Raw genomic sequence first — 25,782 nt, 5'->3', positions numbered from 1 at the left:
AACTTTGGACCCTTAAACAGAAAGTGATAATGAGGGAGGAGTCAATACCCCAATGATGGTGGTCTTCGGGATCAGTCCAGTCTTCATCTTGGTTGTTCTCCCCCCATCTTCACTCTCTGACCTCTGGTGGGGCTCAGCCCTGCTGTTCTTCATGACTAAATCATGGACTAAATAAGGAAGTGCAGTACTTCTTGCGTTGGAAAGATGGTGATGAGTGATAGAGGGGGTGGGGACCCTCGTCTTATAATCCCCTCATCACTGTCCCTCCTATAAAAGACAGTTCTGGTTGTTTCCTCACTCTCTGACTAAGGTCCATGAATAAAGAAATGACCTGGTAGGAGATCAGAGGAGCCATTTCCTAGTTCCCTTGAGGGTGGAATTGTAAGCTCCTCAGAGAACAAAACTGCCTGATGTGGGCGGAGTCCTAGTTTGGGGAAACCAATCAGCTCTTGTCTAGTAATCCTCTTTGTCTTTGTATTTTAGTCCATGGTCGGGAGATGAGGAAAACCTCTGAGGATTGTCTCACTTTGTCTCCAGACTGGAAAGTAGAAGATGAGGACATCACACAGTATAGTCCAGGAGAAAACCCGGCTCCCTCCAATGTCCATCCGGCACCACCCAGTATAGATGGACCATCGGATTCCTCGTATCCTGAGGAACTTCAGACTGTGCGGGACCGGGCCGGCCTTCCTACAGGGAAGAGCTTCTCCTGTACTGAGTGCGGGAAGAGCTTCCGTTATAAATCCCGTCTTAATAGGCATAAAAGATCTCACGCGGGGGAGAAGCCGTATTCCTGTCCTGAGTGCGGGAAATGTTTTTCACAAAAGTACCATCTTTACACACATCAGAGATCTCACACAGGGGAGAAGCCGTATTCCTGTCCTGAGTGTGGGAAATGTTTTTCAGTTAAGTCCGATCTTCACAAACATCAGAGATCTCATACGGGGGAGAAGCCGTATTCCTGTCCTGAGTGTGGGAAATGTTTTTCACAGAAGTCCAGTCTTTACAAACATCAGAGATCTCACACGGGTGAAAAGCCATATTTCTGTCCTGAGTGTGGGAAATGTTTTTCACAGAAGTTCATTCTGCACAAACATCAGAGATCACACACAGGGGAGAAGCTGTATTCTTGTCCTGAGTGCGGGAAATGTTTTTCACAGAAGTCCGATCTTTACACACATCAGCGATCCCACGCGGGGGAGAAGCCGTATTCCTGTCATGAGTGCGGGAGATGTTTTTCACAGAAATCCAATCTTTCCACACATCAGCGATCTCACACAGGTGAGAAGCCACATTCCTGTCCTGTGTGCGGGAAATGTTTTTCACAGAAGGCCCATCTTTCCACACATCAGAGATCTCACACAGGGGAGAAGCCATTTTCCTGTCATGAGTGTGGGAAATGTTTTTCAGTGAAGTCCATTCTTTACATACATCAACGATCTCACACGGGGGAGAAGCCGTATTCCTGTACTGAGTGTGGGAAATGTTTTTCAGTGAGGTCCCATCTTTCCATTCATCAGAGATCTCACACAGGGGAGAAGCCGTATTCCTGTTCTGAGTGCGGGAAAGGTTTTTCAGATAAGTCCCATCTTCACAGACATCAGAGATCTCACACGGGGGAGTAGCCGTATTCCTGTCCTGAGTGATGGAAATGTTCCTCACTGAAGTCCTGTCCTCCTGTACATCAGGGGCCCCACACAACCCTGGAGGTGTATTAGTGCCTTGAGTGCGGGAAATGGATGTTTCTGGACATCCCAGCTCTCATGTGGGGAAGAAGCACACCCTGATATACACCTCAGATATACTCCATGACTGATCTTCATCTTGGAAGAAACCGTTCATAAGGAGATCAGAGGTCACCAAAGACATGGATGAAGTGTGGGACTGGGTTGGCCATTGATAGCAGGAGAAGAATAAAAATGGAATCCTGACCTAGAGCACTGGGCTGACTTCTCATTGGGGTGCAGCCTATATACTAGAGATGGTTTGCACCTAAATGGAAGGGGGTCTGCTATGCTGGGGGAGGGGTTTATGGGAAGTCTGGAGGAGTATATAATCTAGGATGGAGGGGGGAGGGAGAATTCAATTATAACAGGGTGGACAGATCACACGGGGGTCAGTACTTATTGGGGGGTGGAATGGGGAAAGATGGGGGGAGGGCTATGGCAAATGATAAGAAAGTTCCCATGTTACAACCAGTGGAATTGGTACCATTTGTATGAAAATAAAAAATTCACAAAATCCGTGTGAACAAGGTGTCAGTGAATGGACAAGGTGTCAGTAAATGAACAAGGTGTCAGTGAATGAACAAGGTGTCAGTGAATGAAAGTGTTTGTTCCCCAATGCCAGAAGTGTGCCCAGCACAATAGGTGAGTTGGAAGGTTTGGTGCATGAAGAGAACTAGGATTGAATTGGTATTGCTGAATCTTGGCTTCATTCCTCACATGACTGGGCCATTCATATTCCTGGCTAGGTTCTCTTTCGGAGAGACGGGGGAAATAGGAAAGGTGGTGGTGTCTGTCTCTATGTGAGAAGTGATCTCAGAGCGAGTGTGAAAGAGGACCTAGTTGATGGAGAGTGTGATGAGGCTGAAGTATTATGGGTGGAACTGCACATGGGGGGGCGGTACTACAAAGGTCATCATTGGAGTTTGTTATAGGCCTCCCAGTGTTAATGAGGAGGTGGAGACTCAGCTCCTCCCACAGATGGAAAGGGCTGCAAGGGCTGGGACAGTGATAATAATGGGGGATGGTAACTACCCGGAAAGTGACTGGAGTAATGGTACTGCAGTAACAGTTAAAGGGCAAAAGTTTTTAAACCTACTACAGGACAATTTTATGGTCCAATTCATAGAGGCCCCTACTAGGAATGATGTTCTGCTGGACCTGGTCATCTCCAACCATGCAGAGCTTATTATGAATGTCCATATAAAAGAACATTGGGTAGCAGTGACCATAACATGATTTCATTTATTGTTACCTGTAAACAGCAAGCATATACAGGAAAAATAAAAATGCTCAACTTTAAGAGAGCTAATATTCCAAGGCTGAGAGCTGCTCTCCAGGACTTAGACTGGGAGGGAATATTGCCATCACAATGAACACAACACAGAAATGGGAGTTCTTCAAAAAGACTGTATGTGACCACACTGCAAAATATATTCCCATGGGAACAAGTATAAAAGGCTACAAATCCAACCTATGTGGCTTACGGCCAAAGTTACAAAAGCGATAGATAATAAGAAAAGAGCTTTTATTAAATATAACAATGAAGGAACGCGATCATCGTTTACACATTACAAAGAATAGAACAGAATATGCAAAAAGGAAATAAAAGAGCAACAACTGAAAACGAACAACAGAAAGATATCAGGACGACCCCAAAACATTCCTCCAATATATGAATAGTAGAAAGGTCCGGTCCCAGCATGTAGGCCCTTTACAGAACCATCTAGAGGGGGTGACTGGGGACAAAGAGAAGGACAATGTATGAAATCCCTTCTTCAGCTCTGTGTATACAAAGGAGCATGGGGGGGCTCTTGTCCATAATGGGGGGTGGTACTGACACCCCCCAGATGATCCACATTGGCTCACAATTGATATGATCCAGAAATATTTAGACAGAATAAAGGTGAATAAAGCCCCTGGACCGGATGGCAGACACCCACGGGGCCTTAAAGAATTCAGCTCTGTTATCTCACAGCCATTGTTTCTCATTGTTAGGGACTCTTTAACCATTAGCCTCCCGGCCAATGGCCGTTTGGCGGCTTCAGATGTGCCTCTTCATTCCGGGTGCACGCCATTTGGCGTGCTCCCGCACATGCGCCGTTTGCGGTAATGCAGAGCGGCGCAGCAGTGCGATCTGTCACCGGCCGTGCGCCTCGGACACGGCCGATGACAGATCCGAGTACCGGCTCCCGTTGCTGGTACCATGTGACCTGCTGTGACCAATCACAGCAGGTCACATGACAGTTGTATACAATGGATGGCTTCATTCATGATGCCATCCATTGTATACTAGTGCCTAGCTGTGAATGGTCACAGATAATCACATGCACATGTCATGTGATTAGCTGTGACCAAATCACAGCTAAGCACAAAAAAAAAAAAAAAAAAAGCTGAATGAATCGATTTCATTCAGGTAAATGCTTGCTTATAGCAAAGTAATTCTTTGCTATAAGCAAATTGTGTAAAAAAAAAAAAATACTGATCACTTCCCCAAAGTAGTACAGTGTTACTATGGTAACATTGTACTACTTTGGTCATAGTGAAATATGAAAAAAAATCTTAAAAAAAAAAAAAAAAAAGTAATAAAAAATTTAAAAAAAATATATATATGTATATATTTTTTTTTCATACTATCACCAGTCAGTGTCCCTGTTCACCGCCATGCCAGTTATATGATGACGCTGTACTGCACTGGTGACAGTATGTAAAAAAAAAAATAGTGAAAATAATTTGTTTAATTTTTTCATTTTCCGAAAAATTATGACATAAAAATACAACTTCAAAAAACTTGCCATGCCTCTTATGAAGTACGTCGGACTGTCTACTCTGCAAAAAGGGGTCATTTGGGGGATATCTGTACTGTTCTGACATTTGGGGGATATCTGTACCATCCTGGCATTTGGGGGATATCTGTACTGTTCTGACATTTGGGGGATATCTGTACCATCCTGACATTTGGGGGATATCTGTACTGTTCTGACATTTGGGGGATATCTGTACTGTTCTGACATTCTTGGACCTCAAGAAATTAGATTGGCTGTCAGTACTTCAGGATTGATCAATATTCAGATCTATACCATAGTTTGTGAACTCTATAACTTTCCTACAAACTAAATAATACATCCTAATTTGGGTTATTTTCACCAAAGACATGTAGCAGAATAGATCTCGGCCTAAATTTATGAAGAACAATTATTTATTTGTAAACTTTTATAACAGAAACAAAGAAAAATGTGTTTTTTTTTCAAAATTTTTGGTCTTTTTTTGTTAATTTAGCAAAAAATAAAAACCCCAGCGGTGATTAAATACCACCAAAAGAAAGCTCTAGTTGTGTGAAGAAAATGATAACATTTTAGTTTGGGTACAGTGTTGTATGACCGCGCAATTGTCATTCAAAGTGTGAGAGCGCTGAAACCTGAAAACTGGCCTGGGCAGGAAGGTGTAAAATTGCCCGGTATGGAAGAGGTTAATGACTGGCATAGTACCACTGGATTGGTGTAAGGCCAATGTGGGGCCAATATTTATAAAGGGGACAAAATCTTTCCCAAGTAATTATAGACCTGTTAGTGTAACTTCTATAGTTGGGAAGATACTGGAGAGTTTAATAAAAGACCACAGAGAGGAGTTCTTGCTGGAAACAAATATTGTAAGCCACAGACAGCATGGATTCATGAACTTCAAAAAAATATAGGTTGCGCTTAAATACATACAAAAAATTTAACAAAACAATAAGAAACAATATATTAAATCAAAATAAAATCCAGCAAAAACAAAAAATTCCAAAAGTTCAAATAATAAATAATGTCCAAAATAATAATTCACCACATGAATCCACCACCAAAAATGGTTAAATAGAACTCCCCAGAGTAATATGCTGATTGTTGAAAAACCAGCATATAGTACTTGTTACTCTGGGAGAAATAAATATTATGTTGACAGCAACCCTGACAAAATGAGGGATGAACTCCAACAGATGATGTGCTGCAAAGCTGAAAATCCACTTCAAAGGTGATTTAGTATCCAAACTGAGAGATGATCAGACCGTCACTCGAAAGAAAAAAGTGACCAATCATGGTGCAGTATGTTTTAAAAGGCATCAAACTTTAATGAAGAAATGCACTTCCAAGCAAGGTGTCCAGACTGACACCAGTATAAACAGTGTGTGTGATGAATACAAGCGACTCAGACCCAGCTAAACATGCACATGCAACGTGCAAACAGACCAGGAGTGTTCTGAACGTCACATCCAAAGGCACCGCCCTACGCATTTCGTCATCGACGTCCTCACGGAGCGGATGGATGTGAGACGTCAGCTGTTCATTAAATATTCACTGCACCAGACTGACAGCTGGTGACTAATGGGAGCGACAAAGCAAGCAATCCTATCCCAAAACAACAAGCTGTCATGTAAACAAATGGATACAATAGATGGGTAAAATGTAACAATGTGGTAAATAACAAACATGACTTCAATATAAGCAGATAAAAGATCATTGGGAACATAAACATCTTGGGAGACAGTAACAAAATAGATACATGTGTCATTCAACATAAACACATGTATCTTGTAATGCACGTTGATGTCTCTGCACACCTATCTAAACAAAAACCTAATATATCTAACGTAAGAATGTATATAAAAATATCTATACAAAACATAAACATGATAAAGAAACATTAAAAAAAAAAAAAACATTTAACGTGGCATTGTCAAATAGATACTAAAAGAGAATTCTGATCAAAAATGAAAAGGATTGTAATACTAATCAACAAGGATAGATAATAATTAAGGGGAACTCTAATACAATAAATAAACTAAAATACTAAAATAAAGGGAACAACTCATGAAAAAATATCTTATGAAAAGAGAAAAAAAAGGGGACTAGGGGACCGTAATATAAAATATCGCAAAAAATGGCATAAAAAAATCAAAATAAAAACAAACGTCAAAAATTAGTGAGAAAACAATTAAGATCAATATCAACGTTCATTCCATTGGGTTTAAGAGCATTCAATTCATAAATCCAATAAGTTTCCTTCTTGGAAATATTATTAATTAAATCTGTGCCCCTCCAATGTGATTTAGCCAAATCAATACCATAAAAGGTTAATAAACTCGGATCACAATTATGTTTCATCTTAAAATGCTTCAAAACACTGTGTTTTTCGAAACCCTTTTTTATATTGGCAATATGTTCAGCTATTCTAGTTTTAAGACATCTCCCTGTCCGCCCCACGTATGGAAGGTGGCACGGACATTCTAGGATATAAACTACATGGGTTGAATTGCAAGGAATCAGGGAATTGATTTTATATTCTTTATTAGAACAAAACGAATTAAAGATTTTTCTTTGACTCTGCGTACTGTTCTGCAACATATACATTTGTTGCAATAAAAGAAACCTTTTAAATTTGGAAATAACTCTACTCTTTTAGGGGGATCTATAACATTCTGGGCTCTTCTTGTCCTTAATGACCTATTTTTCCTATAGACAAATATTGTTTTTTTAGGAATAATTTTCTTTAAGGTATCATCTTGTCACAAAATAGGCCAATATTTTTTAAAACCTCTTTCAACCTTACGATATTGCATATTAAAATTGGTAATAAAGCTGATATTGTTCTCAAATTCCTTAGATAACTTATTATTCAAAAGGGACTCTCTATTTTTTTCATTAATTAAATTTCTTTCTTTAAGAAGAAAAGGCCTCTCATATCCCTTCTCCACAAATCTGTCAATAATAATATCTGTTTGATTGATATAGTCTGTTTTCACTACAACTTCTTTTCATTCTCATAAATTGGCTCCTAGGTGTATTGTGAAGCCATCTAGGATGGTGTCCACTAATTGCAGGAATATAGCTATTTTTATCAACTTCCTTGAAAAAAGTTTTAGTCAAAATTTCACCATCGCTTTTATATAATATGAGGTCAAGGAAATGAATCTGATTCAGATCGCTAGTTACCGTAAATCTTAACCCCTCGCCCTCCAGAGGATTTACCCCCCTTCCTGACCACGCCTCTTTTTGCTACTCGGCGCTGCACTTATTCAACTGATAATTGCGCGGTCATGCAATGCTGCACCCAAATGAAATTTACGTCCTTTTTTTCACACAAATAGAGCTTTCTTTCGGTGGTATTTGATCACCTGTGCGCTTTTTATTTTTCACGCTATAAACAAAAAAAGGCCCAAAATTTTGAAGAAAAACAATATTTTTTACTTTCAGCTATAAAAAATATATAGTAAACTCAAAGTTGGTTATAAATTTAGGCCAAAATGTATTCTCCATGTTTTTGGTAAAAAAAATCCCAATAAGTGTATATTGATTGCTTTGTGTGATAGTTATAGTGTCTACAAACTATGGGATAGATACTGCAATTTACGCCATTTTTTTGCTATACAGCGCTGTGCTAGTTTAACGGACAATTGCGCGGTCATGCAATGCGGTACATAAATGAAATTTACATCCTTTTTTTCCCCACAAATTGAGCTTTCTTTTGGTGGTATTTGATTGCCTGTGCGGTTTTTATTTTTTGCGCTATAAAAAAAAAGGCTGACAATTTTAAGGAAAAAAAAACAATATTTTGGACTTTTTGCTATAAAACATGTCCAGTAAAAAAAAATGTAAAAATCAAATTTAGTCATAAATTTCTGCCAAAATGTATTCTGCGACGTCTTTGCTAAAAAAACCCAATACGTGTAAATTAATTGGTTTACGTGAACGTTATAGCGTTTACAAATGGCGGAAAGATACTGGGATTTTTAGTTTTTTTTTATATTAATAATGGCGGCAATCAGCGACTTATGGCGGGACTGTGGCGGACATTCTGACATTGGGGGTACTGACTTGGGGTCACTGACATCCCCAGTGACACCAATACAGTGATCAGTGCAAAAAAAAAACACTGACACTGTACTAATGGCACTGGGGAGGAAGGGGTTAAGTTTATTATTCAGGGAAATGGTTAACTGTGTGAGGGGAGTGTTTTACTAGGGGGCGGGGTGTGTACTGCAGGGAACACCGCTGATCGGGAGAGAGAAACTCTTCTGTCCTGATCAGCGTGTCCTGGAGCTGTCAGGGAACTGACAGAAAGCACAGCTACTGCAGCTGTGCTCTCTGTCAGCAATTGCTGCCGATCGCTGGGACATAGCCGGTAACGACTGGCTGTAACCTGGCGACTGACATCTGCGGCCTCGCGCGTGCCCCCTACCTGTTTTAAAAACACATGTTGTAAAATGTGGTTTTGCCCAGTTGTGTCGCCCTGCCACCGTGTTTCTACAGTGGCTGGGTGGCATGCGGTTAAACCATACACATTATTATTGATCTGTTCAATAAAATTATTCAGATGTTCATAGATGCCATTCAATATTATGATAATATCATCAATGTATCGCCTGTACAGCGCCATCTCTGGCCATTTGTCATAGATTCACTCTTCCTCCCATTTATCCATTACCAAATTGTAGTGGATTGTAGTGGATTCATGAAAGACAGAAGTTGTCACACAAATCTGCTTTCTTTTTATGAGGCGGTGAGCAAAACCTTGGCCAGAGGGGTGGCGGTGGACGTGGTATGCTTGGACAGAGGGGTGGCGATGGACGTGGTATACTTGGACAGAGGGGTGGCTGTAGACTTGGTATACTTGGACAGAGGGGTGGGGGTGGATGTGGTATACTTGGAAAAAGGAATGGCGGTGGACGTGGTATACTTGGACAGAGGGGTGATGGTGGATGTGGTATACTTGGACAGAGGGGTGGCGGTGGATGTGGTATACTTGGACAGAGGGGTGGCACTGGACGTGGTATACTTGGACAGAGGGGTGGCGCTGGATGTGGTATACTTGGACAGAGGGGTGGCGGTGGACGTGGTATACTTGGACAGAGGGGTGGCGGTGGATGTGGTATACTTGGACAGAGGGGTGGCGGTGGACGTGGTATACTTGGACAGAGGGGTGGCGCTGGATGTGGTATACTTGGACAGAGGGGTGGCGGTGGACATGGTATACTTGGACAGAGGGCTTGCGGTGGACGTGGTATACTTGGACAGAGGGTTGACTGTGGACGTGGTATACTTGGACAGAGGGCTGGCTGTGGACGTGGTATACTTGGACAAAGGGGTGGCGCTGGATGTGGTATACTTGGACAGAGGGCTGGCTGTGGATGTGGTATACTTGGACAAAGGGGTGGCGCTGGATGTGGTATACTCGGACAGAGAGGTGGCTGTGGACGTGGTATACTTGGACAGAGAGGTGGCTGTGGACATGGTATACTCGGGCAGAGAAGTGGCGGTTGACGTGGTGTACTTGGACAGAGGGGTGGCGGTAGACGTGGTGTACTTGGACAGAGGGGTGGTTTTGGACGTGGTATACTTGGACAGAGGTGTGGCGGTTGATGTGGTATACTTGGACAAAGGGGTGGCGGTGGACGTGGTATACTTGGACAGAGGGTTGGTGGTGGACGTCGTATACTTGGACAGAGGGGTGGCGGTGGATGTGGTATACTTGGACAGAGGGATGGCAGTGGTCGTGGTATACTTAGACAGAGGGGTAGCGGTGGACATGGTATACTTGGACAGAGGGGTGGCGGTGGACGTGGTATACTTAGACAGAGGGGTGGCGGTGGACGTGGTATACTTGGACAGAGGGGTGGCGGTGGACGTGGTATACTTGGACACAGTTCCCCACACACGGCCAATGTGTAAGGTAAAGTATATGGGCTGGAAAAATCTGAATGTAAATGGATAGAAAACTGACTAAAAGATCGTATTCAGAGAGTAGTGGTTAATGATTCATACTCTGAATGGTCTGGGGGTGTCAGTGGTGTACCCCAAGGTTCAGTGGTATTAGTGGGTACCCCAGGGTTCATGTCAGTGGGGTACCCCAAGGTTCTGTGTTATTAGTGGGGTAACCCAAGGATCAGTGTTATTAGTAGGGTACCCAGGGTTCAGTGTTAGTGGGGCACCCCAGGGTTCAGTGTTATTGGTGGTGTACCCCAAGGTTCAGTGTTATTAGTGGGGTACCCCAAGGTTCAGTGTTATTAGTGGGGTACCCCAGGGTTCAGTGTTATTAGTGGGGTACCCCAAGGTTCAGTGTTATTAGTGGGGTACCCCAAGGTTCAGTGTTAGGCCCCTTACTTATTAATATATATATAAACAATATGGGGTGTGAGATTATAAACCCCATTCCAGTCTTTGCAGATGACACCAAGCTGTGCCGGGGAATAACGTCCTTACAGGATGTCTCCAACTTACAAGCCGACCTCAATGCTCTGTGTAATGAGATGTTGTAACATGAGTCCTCTACATATAGTGGGGACCCCCCATTGTTGGACACCATTTTTGGATGTTCTTATCAGTAATCCATCTCTAATACTGAATTGAGATTTGGATGTCACTAATAATTGGTGGTCTTCTTTTTGGGTGTAGTCTTCCTCCACTATAGGGCTGTTACAGGGTCTTCTATGTGTTTATTATTATTATACAGGATTTATGGCACCAACAGTTTGTGCAGCACTGTACAATATAAGGGGGGCGGTACAATTACAATACATTTCAGTACAGAAGGAATAGGAGGGCCCGGCTCGAGGAGCTTACAATCTGAAGGAAGGGGGAGGGGATACAAAAGGTGATAGCTGCGGGGGATGATCCGGTGGAGGTGATTCAAGTACAGTTCTTAGGTGGGGGTGGTGTAGGCTTCCTTGAATAAGTGGGTTTTCAAACATCGTCTAAAGGCAGACAGGGTGGGGGCTGACTGGACATGCTGTGGTAGGGAGTTCCAGAGGATGGGAGAGGCTCTGGAGAAGTCCTGGAGGCGAGCATGGGAGGAGGTGATAAGGGAGATAGAGAGGAGGATATCATGGGGGGAGCAGAGCTGGCGATTTGGGCAGTATCTGTGGATGAGGATGGTGATGTAGCTAGGGGCAGGATTGTGGATGGCTTTGTAAGTTGTGGTTAGTATTTTGAATTTTATATGTTGGGTTAGTGGAAGCCAGTGAAGGGATTGGCAGAGAGGGGCAGCAGTCACTGATCGGTTGGTAAAGTGTATGGCCGTGATTTACTAAAAATTGAGTCTACCAGCAGACGCTGAACATTCAGGCAGACTCAATTAAATCAATCAAGACCTGTCAGTCTTCTGAGTGGCGTCTAGCAATCTCATTGACGAACGTCTACTTTGCTGTTAGTAAATGTGGAATCGCGTCTGGCACATTTTTAGGTGCAATACCGGATATGTTCACTAGATGGTGCACAAGCGCAGGCTTTGTAGCGGCGTTTTTCTGTTTGCATATGAGAATACTTAGAATGCTGGCAGCTATGGGTTAGTCATCCAGCTCCAGCCATCCATCCATCCATCAGGGTGGGTGACAAAATGGTCCTGGGGAGGAATTAGCTCAGCCACAGGAGCCAGAAAGGTGCTTAATAGTGTAGTACACTGTCACAAGGGTGGTTTACCTTTCACAAGTTCATGCACTACTGTCCGTCACGGAGAGACCACACGTGCCATTCATAGGCACTCTCTGAGTTGGTATTCTCACACCAAGGACATTCCATTATTCAGGAATGATTAGATGAACTTTTTTTTAGCACCATTTACCATTTTACATCATCATTAATGGGCAGCACAGTGGCTTAGTGGTTAGCACATCTGCCTTGCAGTAAATGGGTCATGGGTTCAATTCCTAACCATGGCACCTCCTGCATGGAGTTTGCATGTTCTCCCTGTGCTTGCGTGGGTTTCCTTCGAGTACTCCAGTTTCCTCCCACACTCCAAAGACATGCTGGTAGGTGAATTGATTCTTGTCCAAATTGGCCCTAGTATATGGGAGTTAGGGACCTTAGATTGTACACCCCTTGAGGTTTAGGGACTGATGTGAATGTACAATGTATGTGTAAAGCACTGCATAAATTGACAGCGCTATGTACAGTAAGTACCTGAAATAAATAAATTATTGCACTTTTCTGATTTTAAATGCGTTTATGATTGATAACATGCATTTATAGCGCTGCACTATTACTGTAACATATTTCTATTCTGGGACTGTTGCCAATACCCTGAGTGCTAGCTGCTACCTTCATATCTATACCTAGATTTATATTTATCTTGTGTAATACCATTTTAGTAGTCTATATCATTTGACCAGCGCTCGCTTTATCATTTTTAAACAATGTAACTATTCTACATTGCAGTTCAAACTCTGTTTCCTACAGTGGCTTAGTGGTTAGAACTCAGAATTTACAGCATTTGGGTCATGGATTCTAATCCCAGTCATGGCTGCATTCCAGTTTGCATGCTTTCCCTGTATGGATGTGTTTCTGCAAAACACTCCAAAGACATGCTGTTAGGTTAATTGGGCCTAGTACATGGCTGAGTTTTTGCCCTTAGATTGTAAGCTCCTTGACATTTATGAATGTTAAAAAAAATGGAGATAAATTGTCTGGGTTGTGTCAGTGCCAGGAATATTGATCAATCAATTAAGGTTTTGCCTAATGACAAAAAAGTAGAAAGGGAGTGACTCTTACCTGCATCCCGTTCTTCTGACAAGTTGGAAATGTGCAAGTTTCATGCTGTGTATATTTCATTGTAACTTTTTTATCTTCTTTTAAACCTTTCTCCTTATATAACTTGACCCCCTCCCCCACCCCATCATCACCTGTCCCATATGCAAATCTAGGGATCACGCCCCACTCTTTTTAACTATTTATTTACTGATCAAGTGAATGTGTCTCATTTTATATCAGCTGCAGCTCATATCTCACATTATTATAGGATTGCTGATTGTATCTCACCACTAGTCTGATTGAATTCACAATTCCTGGTCAGTCCCGTTCCCTGACCTCTAATAATCTTTAGGGCCAGTTCACACTACATGTGTTTCAGTTGCTTTTTCGGCATCACAAAGAAGGTTATATGGTTGTCAATGTCAGTTCACATCAGCGCTTGCATTTTCAGTGCATTGCAGGTGCTGTAAACAAAGTTGACCACGCTGCATTGTTTCTGCACAGAACTGTACTGGAACACGTTGAAATGCCCTTGAATGTACTAAAACGCACATGTCCCTAATTAAATTGAATAAAAAGAAAGTAGAAAAAACTAACTGGAAGGGATACAAAAATGCAATGCAACGTGTCCAAAACGCATCCAAAATGTATTGGAACACATTAAACATGCCAAAAGGGCATGCAAAAACGCATCAGGAACACATTTAGACTGTTTCTATAGTGTGAACTGGCCCTTAGGACTTGTTCACACCATTGGTGGTGCAGAAATGCATGCAAGAACACACATTTTCCAGCACAGCAAAGAAATGCAATGCCCTCTGTAGATGTGCGCAGGTAACATGATGAAAATGCAATTGCACCTACACACCTCTATTAAAAACAGCCCCATTCGCAGCCACCAAAACGCATGGCACCACACTACTGTGCGGTTAGGTGTAACACACTTTTACAATAACATGCCTGCAGTAATTTTGCATGTTCCCACACATTAGGCAGCCCATTGAAATTAATGAGCTGAGGAAAAAAAAGTAAAAAATGCCCCATTCACACAGGTCCTCTGTCCTGTACAGCATGAATGAGGGGGTTGTTTATGTGGCTGGAGCCACCTGTTACACTATGGGGACACAGCAGCTGTATGAACACAGGTTGTCATCTGACAGGTGTGAAGGCATGGGGAAGTGGCCCTGAATGCTCACTGTCTGTGTTCAGGGCTGTACACCTTCACCATGTGCTTGTCAAATTATGACCTGCAGCATTTCCATAGTGTAACATAGGTTGCCTGCAAACGGCGATAGCCACAAAAACCAACCACTGATTCCCACTCTACAGGCCACAGCACCCATGTGAATGAGCCCCAACACCTCCATTACACACACAGCTTTATTTATTAACTCAGTACAGTTTTATCATTTAGATTTCACAGGAATATGGTTGGGATTATGTCCATTAATAATGTTTTTAGTGTATTTTTACCATAAATATAATTTGGATATTTGCTCTGGCGGTGGGGGCTGTCAGGTATACTGTACGGGGCCCCGTGATATCTAGCAGTGGCCCTGGGTGTATGCTTGTGTCTGTGCCACCTGTATAGTTAGGAAGAACCTTGAACCTCTGCTATGCACCTCAATGGATCTAGGAATTGGACATGTTTTCAACTGAAAATACAACAATTATTAGTAATGTTTCCCCAGCAAATGAGGATCAGCTCCTCGGTGGAGAACAGCGATCTCGCCATGTCCAGATGTGGCCTGGAATTCCACAAAAGAACAATTCACAAAACTAAAAAATAGACTTGTAAATGACCACTAAACTCTCCTAACTACACTCCCATCCACTCACACTCCCCATTACCACTTCCGGGTGTGTGCAAACGTCCTGCCGCCAATGTCATGACGTATTTCCGGTATGACAGCTTCTCTAGCGCCTCCTCCAACAACCATCTTGGCGTTTATTTGTGCACCATAGCAATTTTACATGCGGCTCCACTGTGTATATGATATTTGCAAATATATGTTTGCAGTTCTATTGTGGATTTGGCATTGGTGAATGTATGCTTGCAGCTCTACTGTGTATATGACATTGGTGAATGTATGCTTGCAGCTATACTGTGTATATGACATTGGTGAATGTATGCCTGCAGCTATACTGTGTATATGACATTGGTGAATGTATGTTTGCAGCTCTACTGTTTATATGACATTGGTGAATGTATGCTTGCAGCTATACTGTGTATATGACTTTGGTGAATGTATGCTTGCAGCTATACTGTGTATATGACATTGGTGAATGTATGTTTGTATCTCTACTGTGTATGACATTGGTGAATGTATGCTTGCAGCTATACTGTGTATATGACATTGGTGAATGTATGTTTGCAGCTATACTGTGTATATGACATTGGTGAATGTATGCTTGCAGCTATACTGTGTATATGACATTGGTGAATGTATGTTTGCAGCTATACTGTGTATATGACATTGGTGAATGTATGCTTGCAGCTATACTGTGTATATGACATTGGCAAATATATATTTGCCGGTAAAGGCCCAAAGTCAATATAAATTGGGGGCCCAATTTATTACTGTTAAGAGGATTGTAGAAAAAGAATAGCTAGCTGCACATTGAACACGACCTATTCATTGGTACATAACATGGTCTTGTGGTGCAATAGGGGGCTTTTGGTTGGTTAGTTTGGACATACTTGCATATGTGCACTCTAACAAGGAAGATTTGGGCATATTATATAGCTAGGAAAAATAAGTGTTAAGGGTGTGAGTACATTTATTTATTTCAGATACTTATATAGCGCTGTCAATCTACACAGCACTTTACATATATATGTGGTAAATTCACATCAGTCCCTAACCCTCAAGGGGCGTACTATCTAAGGTCCCTAACTTACATTCATACATATACTAGGGCCAATTTTGACAGGATCCAATTAACCTACCAGCATGTCTTTAAAGTGTGGGAGGAAAACCAAGTACCTGGAGGAAAAAGGCACAGGGAGAACATGCAAACTCCAGGCAGGAGGTGCTATGGTTGGGATTTGAACCAACGACCCTAGTACTGCCAGGTGGAAGAGCTAACCATTTAGCCACTGTGCTACATTCAACTACAACATGAAATAATCCCCCAAAAAATACATAGTCCAAATGTTTATTGATCAAATACACATTCCACATTTATTTGGACAGCAACAACAAATAAGTACATTCAATATCTCGGTAAAAAAAAAAAAAAAGCAGGATTGATGTTGCTAAAATAGAACGGTCCTGCTCATAAGAGCTTACAATCTAAAAGACTATACTTCTAATGAACTGTGCTTTCACAGGTTACAGCAGGAAACAAACAGTTAATAGGAATCACTTGGGCTTATCCACAATACAAGCTGCAGATCGAAATATCTATATAAAAATACATACGTGCCAAAATAAAAATACCTCCCACCTCCCCAAATCCCCCACACATACATTTCTCACCATGTTTGTCTGAAAACTGCATTTCATTCTAAATAAAGCAAACTTGGAAGAGCAGAGCAATGGACATGTGTTAGGATTACAATGCAAAGATAATAAACACAATCATTGTACAATAACACACAAACACACCTTAGAAGGAAGAACATGCAAAACATTTACAGCCCACATCAAAACACAGCGTGAGTGTGACCTGGGGCAATTCACCACAATATCTCTTCCTCCCCCCCAAACCACCACAGACAAGGACTTGCAGAAATAATGTGCCTGTACAAGGAAAAAACAGCCACTACTGCATCTCTATATATAAGGTAGGCCACACCCACCACTGTCATTCATTGGGTCAGAGAAAGTGTTTGCACCTGATGAATCCTCTTCCCACCTGCGTTAACCCTTGGTATACAGGCCCCACAAATCAGAGTCAGAAAGAAAGCCACAGTGAACTGTACCTGTGCAGCATACAACAGAACATTGAACAGGGATGTGAAGGGAACCCTATTGGCAATATTTCTTGGCCCTATGGGCACAATTCCCTCCAGATTATCGCATGAGTTAAGGCAGTCACATGACCACATCTCGCATGCAGTACTGAAAATGTCAATTCACTTTTGCTAGTATACGACATTTTCCATAAATCGGAAAAACACTCAGGAAATCAAACATAAAAAGGCCTTACACCGCGGTCACATCAAAGCCGATTTAGAAATTGTGCGACGTACAGTGAAGATGCTGATTTCCTTACGATTTGCAAGACATCTGACACAGATATCTATGCAAATCGTCATAAAAGTAGTACATGTACTACTATAGAAATCAGTGTCGGAAACGCACCCATGTGACCGCTCTAATAGCAGACAATAGGGTGCGACTTGGCATACGATTTGCAAGTCGCATGCCATGCAAATCGCATGCCAAGTCACATCCAGGGTGCACGATTTCAGGTGCGATTTGGGAATTGAAATTGTACCTGATATCCAATCTAATGAATGTGGATGTGAGTGTCTTAACGTAAGCGATTTGCTGCAGCACAATTTCAAAAGTAGTTCTCGTCTAACTTTTTCAGCATTTTGTAGCGATTTCACATATAGACTACAATAGAAATCGCAATGCAAAACACAATTGAAAACGCAATAACTTATTGGTAAATCTACAGAAAACACGGTGAAATTGCCAACAAAAATCACAATTTTAAATCACATCTAGTGTGAACCAAGCAGGCAATTCAACAAAGGAAATAAATCTTTGAAGGCGTGCGGTATCTGCATGCTCAGATAAGGGTCTGATATGGATTTGGGGGGGACTCCATGCCATTATTTTATTTTATTTTTTTAATCCATTTCTTTCGCTCACTCTTCTCATGTTTGACAAACTTTCCCAAAAGGATGTGGAGTGCAAACCAGCATTATCCAATCAATCATTAGTCCAGGCCCTTATCTCATCCCATCGTTTGACATTCACATAAGGTGCAGCATTGAAGGTGATTGAACAGACAAGGCCTCATTCTAATTCACATTCTAGGGATCATTTAAACAGAAAGCAAAGATGCTGCCACCAGCACATGTATGTTAGGGTAGTCACACAGAGATCATGCAAATTCATTGCTGTGGTTGGGATTCAAACCAACAACCCTAGCGTTGTGAGACAGCAGTGCTAACCACTAATCCACGGAGCTGTTGAACACTAATCCTGCCTGTATTTCTGTGGTGTGAATCAATCCTAGGTCCCTGGGCAAGGTCAGTGTAACTACCAGATATCTCCAATGTGACACAAATGTTGTGCTATGTTACCAATTCAGATGTATGTTGGTTCTATGTATCCCAATACAAAGGATTGCAATACTAATACAGGCGTACCTCGGTGTACCAACACCTCGGTTAACGTAATTTTTGGTTTACGAATGAAAATCCATTGAAAATAATGCCTCGGTTTACACAATTGTTAATTATTTTTTTCGCAATATAAAGTGTATGTCGGCGCTGATTTTCAAATGCAAATGCCGCCTTTTTTTTTTCTTCACTATAGTTCACAAGCTTAGAAGTCACTTTCCCCGAAGTTACAGAAAACTTTGTATCTTTTAATAAACTCAAAGTAAACATTGTTTCCTTTAGGGATATAAATTCCAAGAAAACTTTCTCTTTTAGCTGGGGGAAGTGACAGGTGAATTTCTGAGCTATAGTGAAGAAAAAAAAAGGGAGAACTACATTTAAAAACCAGCACCATAATAAATAAAAAACAGCATGGGGTCCCCCCTCCCATCCACACCAAGCCCTTCGAGTCTGGTATGGATATTAATGGGTAACTCCACGCCAAAATTAAATAAAAAACAGCTTGGGGATCCCCCAATATCCATACCAGACCCTTAACCGAGCATGCAGCCCAGTAGGTCAGGAAAGGAGGGGACGAGCGAGCGCCCCCCCCCTCCTGAACCATACCAGGCCACATGCCCTCAACATGGGGGCTCCCCCCCAAAGCACCTTGTCCCCATGTTAATGGGGACAAGGGCCTCTTCCGTTAGTGGGTTAATTGGTCGGCCATTTTTCGGGATTTTGGCATATTTTGTTTATCAGTAAAGTTGGAAATTTTGTTTTCCAAATTTACTGATAAAAAAAATGTGCCAAAATCCCAAAAAACGGCCAACCAATTAACCCACTAACGGCCTGAAAATCGTTCGGTTTTTTTTTCGGCAGAAAAATCGGCCGAATTTAGATCCATCTATGGCCTGCTTTAGATGGATCTAAAATCGGCCGAAAGAAAAATCGGCTGATTTTCGGGCCGTTAGTGGGTTAATTGGTCAGCCATTTCTTGGGATTTTGCAACTTTTTTTAATCAGTAAATTTGGATAAAAATCGGACGATTTTTGCAGATCGGCCGATTTTAGCGGCAATGATCGGCAAATTGGCTGATCTTTTAACAGATAAAAAATCTGCACATGAGCCATGACCTGCAAGAAAAAGAAGAAGAAAATGAAAAAGCAGAATAAAAAAAAAGAAGAAAAAGAAAAATGCAGGCCATAGATGGGGCGAAAACTGACCGTTTAAAAAAAAATAAAAATCGGTTGTTCAATGGGCCGACGTTACCACCAACGGTAAAAAAAATTGTCCGATTTTCGCCCCGTCTACGGCCGGCAAATATAATAGCGAAGTAATTACTTCTGTCCCTGCAGAGAGCTGCGCTATTATATTTGACATTAAAAAGTACAGAGACTGCAACATTGTATCTATATGTATCCGAATAAAAACATCTGCATCCGAAATGGATACAAATAGATACAATGTTGCAACCTTTTATACTTTTTAATGTCAAATATAATAGCGGAGCTCTCTGCAGGGACAGAAGGAATGTTTCAGCTGTCATCGGGGTTTCCCACTGACAGCTGAATTTTAAATTATTTCTGTGAATTAAATAAATAATAAAAAAAACAGCGTGGGGTCCCCCCTCCCATCCATACCAAGCCCTTCGGGGGTCCCCCCTCCCATCCATACCAAGCCCTTCGGGGGTCCCCCCTCCCATTCCTATCAAGCCCTTCAGGTCTGGTATGGATGTTAAGGAGTAACTCGAAGTCGAAAATAAAAAAAAAAAACAGCGTGGAGTACCCCCCAATATCCATGCCAGACCCTTATCCGAGCATGCAGCCCGGCAGGTCAGGAAAGGGGGGGACGAGCAAGCGCCCCCCCTCCTGAACCATACCAGGCCACATGCCCTCAACATGGGGGGGTGCTTTGGGGCAGAGGGGGCTCCCCCCCAAAGCACCTTGTCCCCATGTCGATGAGGACAAGGGCCTCTTCCCCACAACCCTGGCCGGTGGTTGTGGGGGTCTGCGGGCGGGGGGCTTATCAGAATCTGGAAGCCCCCTTTAACAAGGGGGCCCCCAGATTTCAGCCCCCCCTACGTGAGTGAGTCTGCGGTACATCATCCACTCATTCACAAAAAAACTAAGTGTGGTGTAAAAAAAACACAGTACAGGGTCTTTGACAAGTCCTTTATTAAAACAATGTCCCCCGAAGTAGATCCAACGTCAATCACGGCAGCGGGGACCCGAAAAAACAGAAAAAAAAATCTGGTCCCGTCGGAGGCGTCCAGCCTTCTGAAAAAAAGGCTAGCTGACAGTTCTTAAATAGGTTTTGGGCGGGGCCAGCCGTGGACATCATCCGAGAAACCCCGCCCAATGTAACATCATTGATGTCACATGGGGCGGGGTTTCTCGGATGATTCTCTGCTTTTATGTATATCTTTGTTTTTATCTTGTGTTCTGTGTCTTTAAGACTTTTCTATCTGTAGTAAAATATATTTTTTAAACAGTTGGTTGCATAAAAGTTAGTTTTATTGTTTCTTACTTTTTTTAGTTATTTTGGCTCTTCCCTGATATCTCTGTAAGGTAGATACAATGCAGGAATGGGTATTAGGGGACATTTCTGGGGGCTGCAGTTCCTCTGAACTCCACAAGATGGTGATCTCATTTCTACTACCCAGACAGGACTTCTCTATGGAATACAGACAGGAAGTGATGTCAGGAACAGACAGGAAGTGATGTCAGGAACATACAGGAAGTCATTTGGACTAAAGGCAGGCTGTGCCATGTAGTGTGAATGAGATTGGAGACGTTGGTGGACGTGGCAACAGAGGAGGTAATAAGATGTTATGTTCTATTTATACCCAGTAACCCCCATCATGTCCGTCCTCTTCCTCCATAGTCACGTCCGTCCTCTTTCTCCATAGTCATGTCCGTCCTCTTCCTCCATAGTCACGTCTGTCCTCTTCCTCCATAGTCATGTCCGTCCTCTTCCTCCACAGTCACTGTGACGTCTTATCTTCAGCACATAATGATACACACATGTTGATGATATACATCAATATTTAGAAGGACACAAGGATCTCTACAAGGACGTCATGATGGACAATCAGCCGCCCCTCACATCACCGGGTAAGAGGAGACTTTATTGTAAAGGAGAGAGCAGTACGGAGGATCCACCTAGATCCCCCATCATCTGATAAACACATAGAAACAATGGATTCAGTCAGTGTGTGTGTTTCCTACAGATGGATCCAGTCATGGGAACCCACCAGAGAGATGTCCCCGTCCTCTGTATTCCCGGGATTCCACACAGGAAGGTCACACCATCCCTCCCCATCATCAGGTAGATGATGACAATTTTTGGTAGTTGTGATTTATACACAGCATGTTTGTTACAATGAATGTTTTATTATATCTTTCAGAGTGGAATCCTCGGGGATGATAATATTGATGTTAAAGAAGAGTATAAAGAGGAGGATGAGGAGTATGGAGTGATGGAGGAGTTTTCAGAAGGACACAAGGATATGATGGAGCCACCTAATACCAGGAACCCACCAGAGAGATGTCCCCGTCCTCTGTATTCCCGGGATTCCACACAAGAAGGTCACACCATCCCTCCCCATTGCAAGGTTGGTGGGATGGAGAATCTAGAACATGGACTTGTAGAGACAATGTGTGGATATTTTATGTGACCTTATATTTTACAGATGATATTTTCTCTCATTTCCTTGATTTAGAGTGGAGATCCAATCGATATAGAATTTGAGGTGAAAGCAGAAGAAGAAGAGGCGTATGTGAGGGATGATCAGCAGTCTATGGAGGAGGATGGAATAACGGGGACATTTATAGAGGAGGACACTCCTACAGAGATCAGCACAGGTGGGTCATGAACACTAAATCCATTCCTCCACCCATACTGCTCACTGATTGGTCCAGAGTAGGGCGGGGACTGGGTGATATCAGCCTGTAATCCCCTGGTCACTTTCCTGAGCTGTGTTCCCCGTCCTGTATTCCTGGATTTCTCTCGGATAATCTTCCTTCTCTGTGCTGCAGACACAATTTATGTATCTAGACTGGATTTATGGAGGTTCTGGGGTTCAGCTGGCAGCAAAATGTTCATTTCACCATAAATGTTACTAGACCTAGGCACCTGGGGTGTGTGCTATTGATCTTCTTCTCCATGCCCGGGTCTAGTAATATCTCTGACAGAACATTTCTCCCAGGGTTCCTTGCTCTGTGTTCTGCTGGCTGTGCCGGGTGGAGGGATATGTCTGTATAGTCTCAGACCCAAGTCACTGAGTGCAGTCTCAGGAGATGGGAGGCAGCGGTGTGGGATCTCTGCAACTTGTCTACAGTAAACATTTAAAGTGGTTGTAATCCCTCCATATACCCAGTGCAGTGACTGGCCTCAGGTGATACACAGAGATAAAACAAATCCTCCTACATATGTTGCACCTTTTTATCTGCAGTACTCTCTTCTCTACAACTGTTCAAAGCCCAGAATGTGTACAGCTTGTATGAGAAGTCAGAAAAAAAGAGACAGAGAGCTAAAGTCACATTCTGTAGAGCTCAGTGATGTGAGCTCTGAAAGATGATTGGAGGGAAGGTACACTTTCACACAGGAACAGAGCTGAGGCTGTCAATCACAGGCTGTGTGCTGGAGCTTCTTCCCTTTCACATTTCTTCTCTTGGTGTCAGGAAGACTTGTCAGAAGTGATTCATGCTGATCACAGAGGAAGGAGACAGCAGAAAGAAATGACTCTTAGTGCTCTGGAGTGAGACAAGTACACACTGTAGAGGGATATGTTTGTTCATATTCCATGTCTGAGGGTTACAACCACTGTAAGTGATCTCTGATTACTAAACACCAATTTGATGTGATCCTTACACTATGTATTAGTGTGGCCCCCTTGTCCTGAATAGAGGTACTGTGTGGGTTTAGTTTGTGGCTGGGCTGTACTTGGCTCAGGCTGATTGTATAGTTCTTCACTTGGTTTCTCCCTAAGTTTAGGTTGTCTTGTGATGTCTCACTGTGGCCAGTAGATGTCACTGCTATCACTGGACATAGGATGAGGTGGCGGCTGCATTCCTTTTCTTTGGCTTTTTCCGTTTTCACCTGGTGATCTGGCCAGTAACACACCTTCTGTATTAGAGTGCCCCCGCTGTGGAGACAGCAGCATGGTCAGTCTGGGGGGAGGGGAGTGTTAGATGTACTAGCAGATATAAAAACAGTAACTAATTGAAGCCAAACTCCAGATCACACTTCATAATCAGTTACATCAAACAGTTTTTTTCTTTTGGGATAAAAGTTTTACATGAATAAATAAAAGCTGATCATTGTAAGCCCCCTGTCAGTGGTAAATGGTCTGCCTCATCCCTGGAACTGATACATTCTGCTGCAGAGTTTTTATAAAACAGATTTACTGGCTAGATCACCAGATGAATATAGAAGAAAACTAATACTGTTTAGTCCTAACTTTTGTATCTTTTATGATAAGTTGTACATTACATACAGTGAAGGAAATGCGTATTTGCTCCCCGGCTGATGGTGAATGTTCGCCCCTCACACAGAAATGATCGGTCTAACAATGGAATGTTCGCCCCTCACACAGAAATGATCGGTCTAACAATGGAATGTTCGGTGTAACACTGAGAGACAGAATACAACAACAAATTCAGCAGAAATGCGTCTAACAAATGATGACGGATCTGCATGTTCATGAGGGAAAGAAGGATTTGATCCCCTATCATTCAGCAGGATTTCTGGCTCCCAGGTGTCTTTCATACAGGTAACAAGCTGAGATTAGAAGCAGTCTTTTAAAGGGAGTGCTGCTAATCTCATTGTGTTACCTGTATAAAAGACACCTGTCCACAGGAGCAATCAAACCATCAGATTCCAAACTCTCCACCATGGCAAAGACCAAAGAGCTGTCCAAGGATGTCAGGGACAAGATGGTAGACCTACACAAGGCTGGACTGGGCTACCAAACTATGGCCAAGCAGCTTGGTGAGAAGGTGACAACAGTTGGTGCAATCATTCACAAATGGAAGAAACACAAAACAAGTGTCAGTCTCCCTAGGTCTGGTGCACCATGCAAGATCTCACCTCGTGGAGTGTCAATGATCATGAGAACAGTGAGGAATCATCCCAGAACTACACGTCAGGATCTTGTCAATGATCTCCAGGCAGCTGGGACCGCAGTCACCAAGAAAACAATTGGTAACACACTACGCCGACAAGGACTGAAATCCTGCAGTGCCCGCACGGTCCCTCTGCTCAAGAAAGCACATGTCCAGGCCAGTCTGAAGTCTGCCACTGAACATCTGAATGATGCAGAGGAGGACTGGTGGGAAGTGTTGTGGTCAGAAGAGACCAAAATCCAGCTCTTTGGCATCAACTCAACTCGCCGTGTTTGGAGGAGGAGTAGGAATGCTGCCTATGACCCCAAGAACACCATCCCAACTGTGAAACATGGTGGTGGAAACATTCTGCTTTGGGGGTGTCAGGGATCACTGTCGCGATGGGCTCGGCACAGGTGCAGTGCACCGCCCTGTGTCGGAATGCGGGCACTGAGACCTGGCCGACCGCGGCGAGTGAGTTTGCGCATGCGCAGTAGGGACCGCGGGCGCGCACGTGGCACCAATGACAGCGCAGGGCGGGATATTTAAATGGCCCTGAGCTGTCATTCAGTGCCTTCTGGTCTTACCTGCATTCTGTATCCTGCGAACCTGTACCTAGTAAGTTGTTGACCCGGATTGTTCTTGACCTGCTGTTGCTGACCTGGCGTGTGACCCTACGATTCTCTGCCCACTGTCTTGTACAGTACTGTCCTCTCTGTTACCGACTCAGCCTGTCTGACTTCGCACTTGCTCAGCCATCCATCCATCCCATCGGGGTCACCCGACCTCATATCAGGCTCTCCCCTGTTGGAGCCCCTGGCGAACACCCCTACCACTGACGGGTGTGCTCAGTAGTCTTGACCTGGTCTCGGGGTACTCCAAGTCCATCCCCACCATCAGGGGCCCTGGTGAACAAGTACCCTGGGGCTTAGATTCCACGCTCTGGGGATACCTGACCAGTGGAGTGCTAGTGGTGCCGCTAGGCGGTCCGTTACAGGGGGTGTCTTTCTGCTAAGGGGACAGGACAACTGCACCGCATCAAAGGGACGATGGACGGGGCAATGTACCATCATATCTTGGGTGAGAACCTTCTTCCCTCAGCCAAGGCATTGAAAATGGGTGGTGGATGGGTGTTCCAGCATGACAATGACCCAAAACACACGTCCAAG

The 25,782-nt window shown here is 43.1% G+C and overlaps 1 protein-coding gene across 1 annotated transcript in view; it reads left to right on the top strand.

Moving 5' to 3' along the window:
• The window catches only part of LOC149438164 (uncharacterized), a 101,634-nt gene that overhangs the window by 72,257 nt on the left and 3,595 nt on the right, over positions 1 to 25,782 (top strand). Inside the window, exon 3 of the mRNA XM_089660180.1 lies at positions 465 to 1,622. Within this exon, the coding sequence (XP_089516306.1) occupies positions 465 to 1,622 (1,158 nt within the window). The remainder of the gene's footprint in view (positions 1 to 464; positions 1,623 to 25,782) is intronic.

Source organism: Staurois parvus, unplaced genomic scaffold, assembly GCF_062004578.1.
Source record: "Staurois parvus isolate SC_StPar_1 unplaced genomic scaffold, SC_StPar_1.0 ptg001208l, whole genome shotgun sequence".
NCBI classification, from domain to species: domain Eukaryota; kingdom Metazoa; phylum Chordata; class Amphibia; order Anura; family Ranidae; genus Staurois; species Staurois parvus.
Note: the sequence above shows the minus strand (reverse complement) of the source record. Positions and strands in the feature narration are given on the sequence as shown.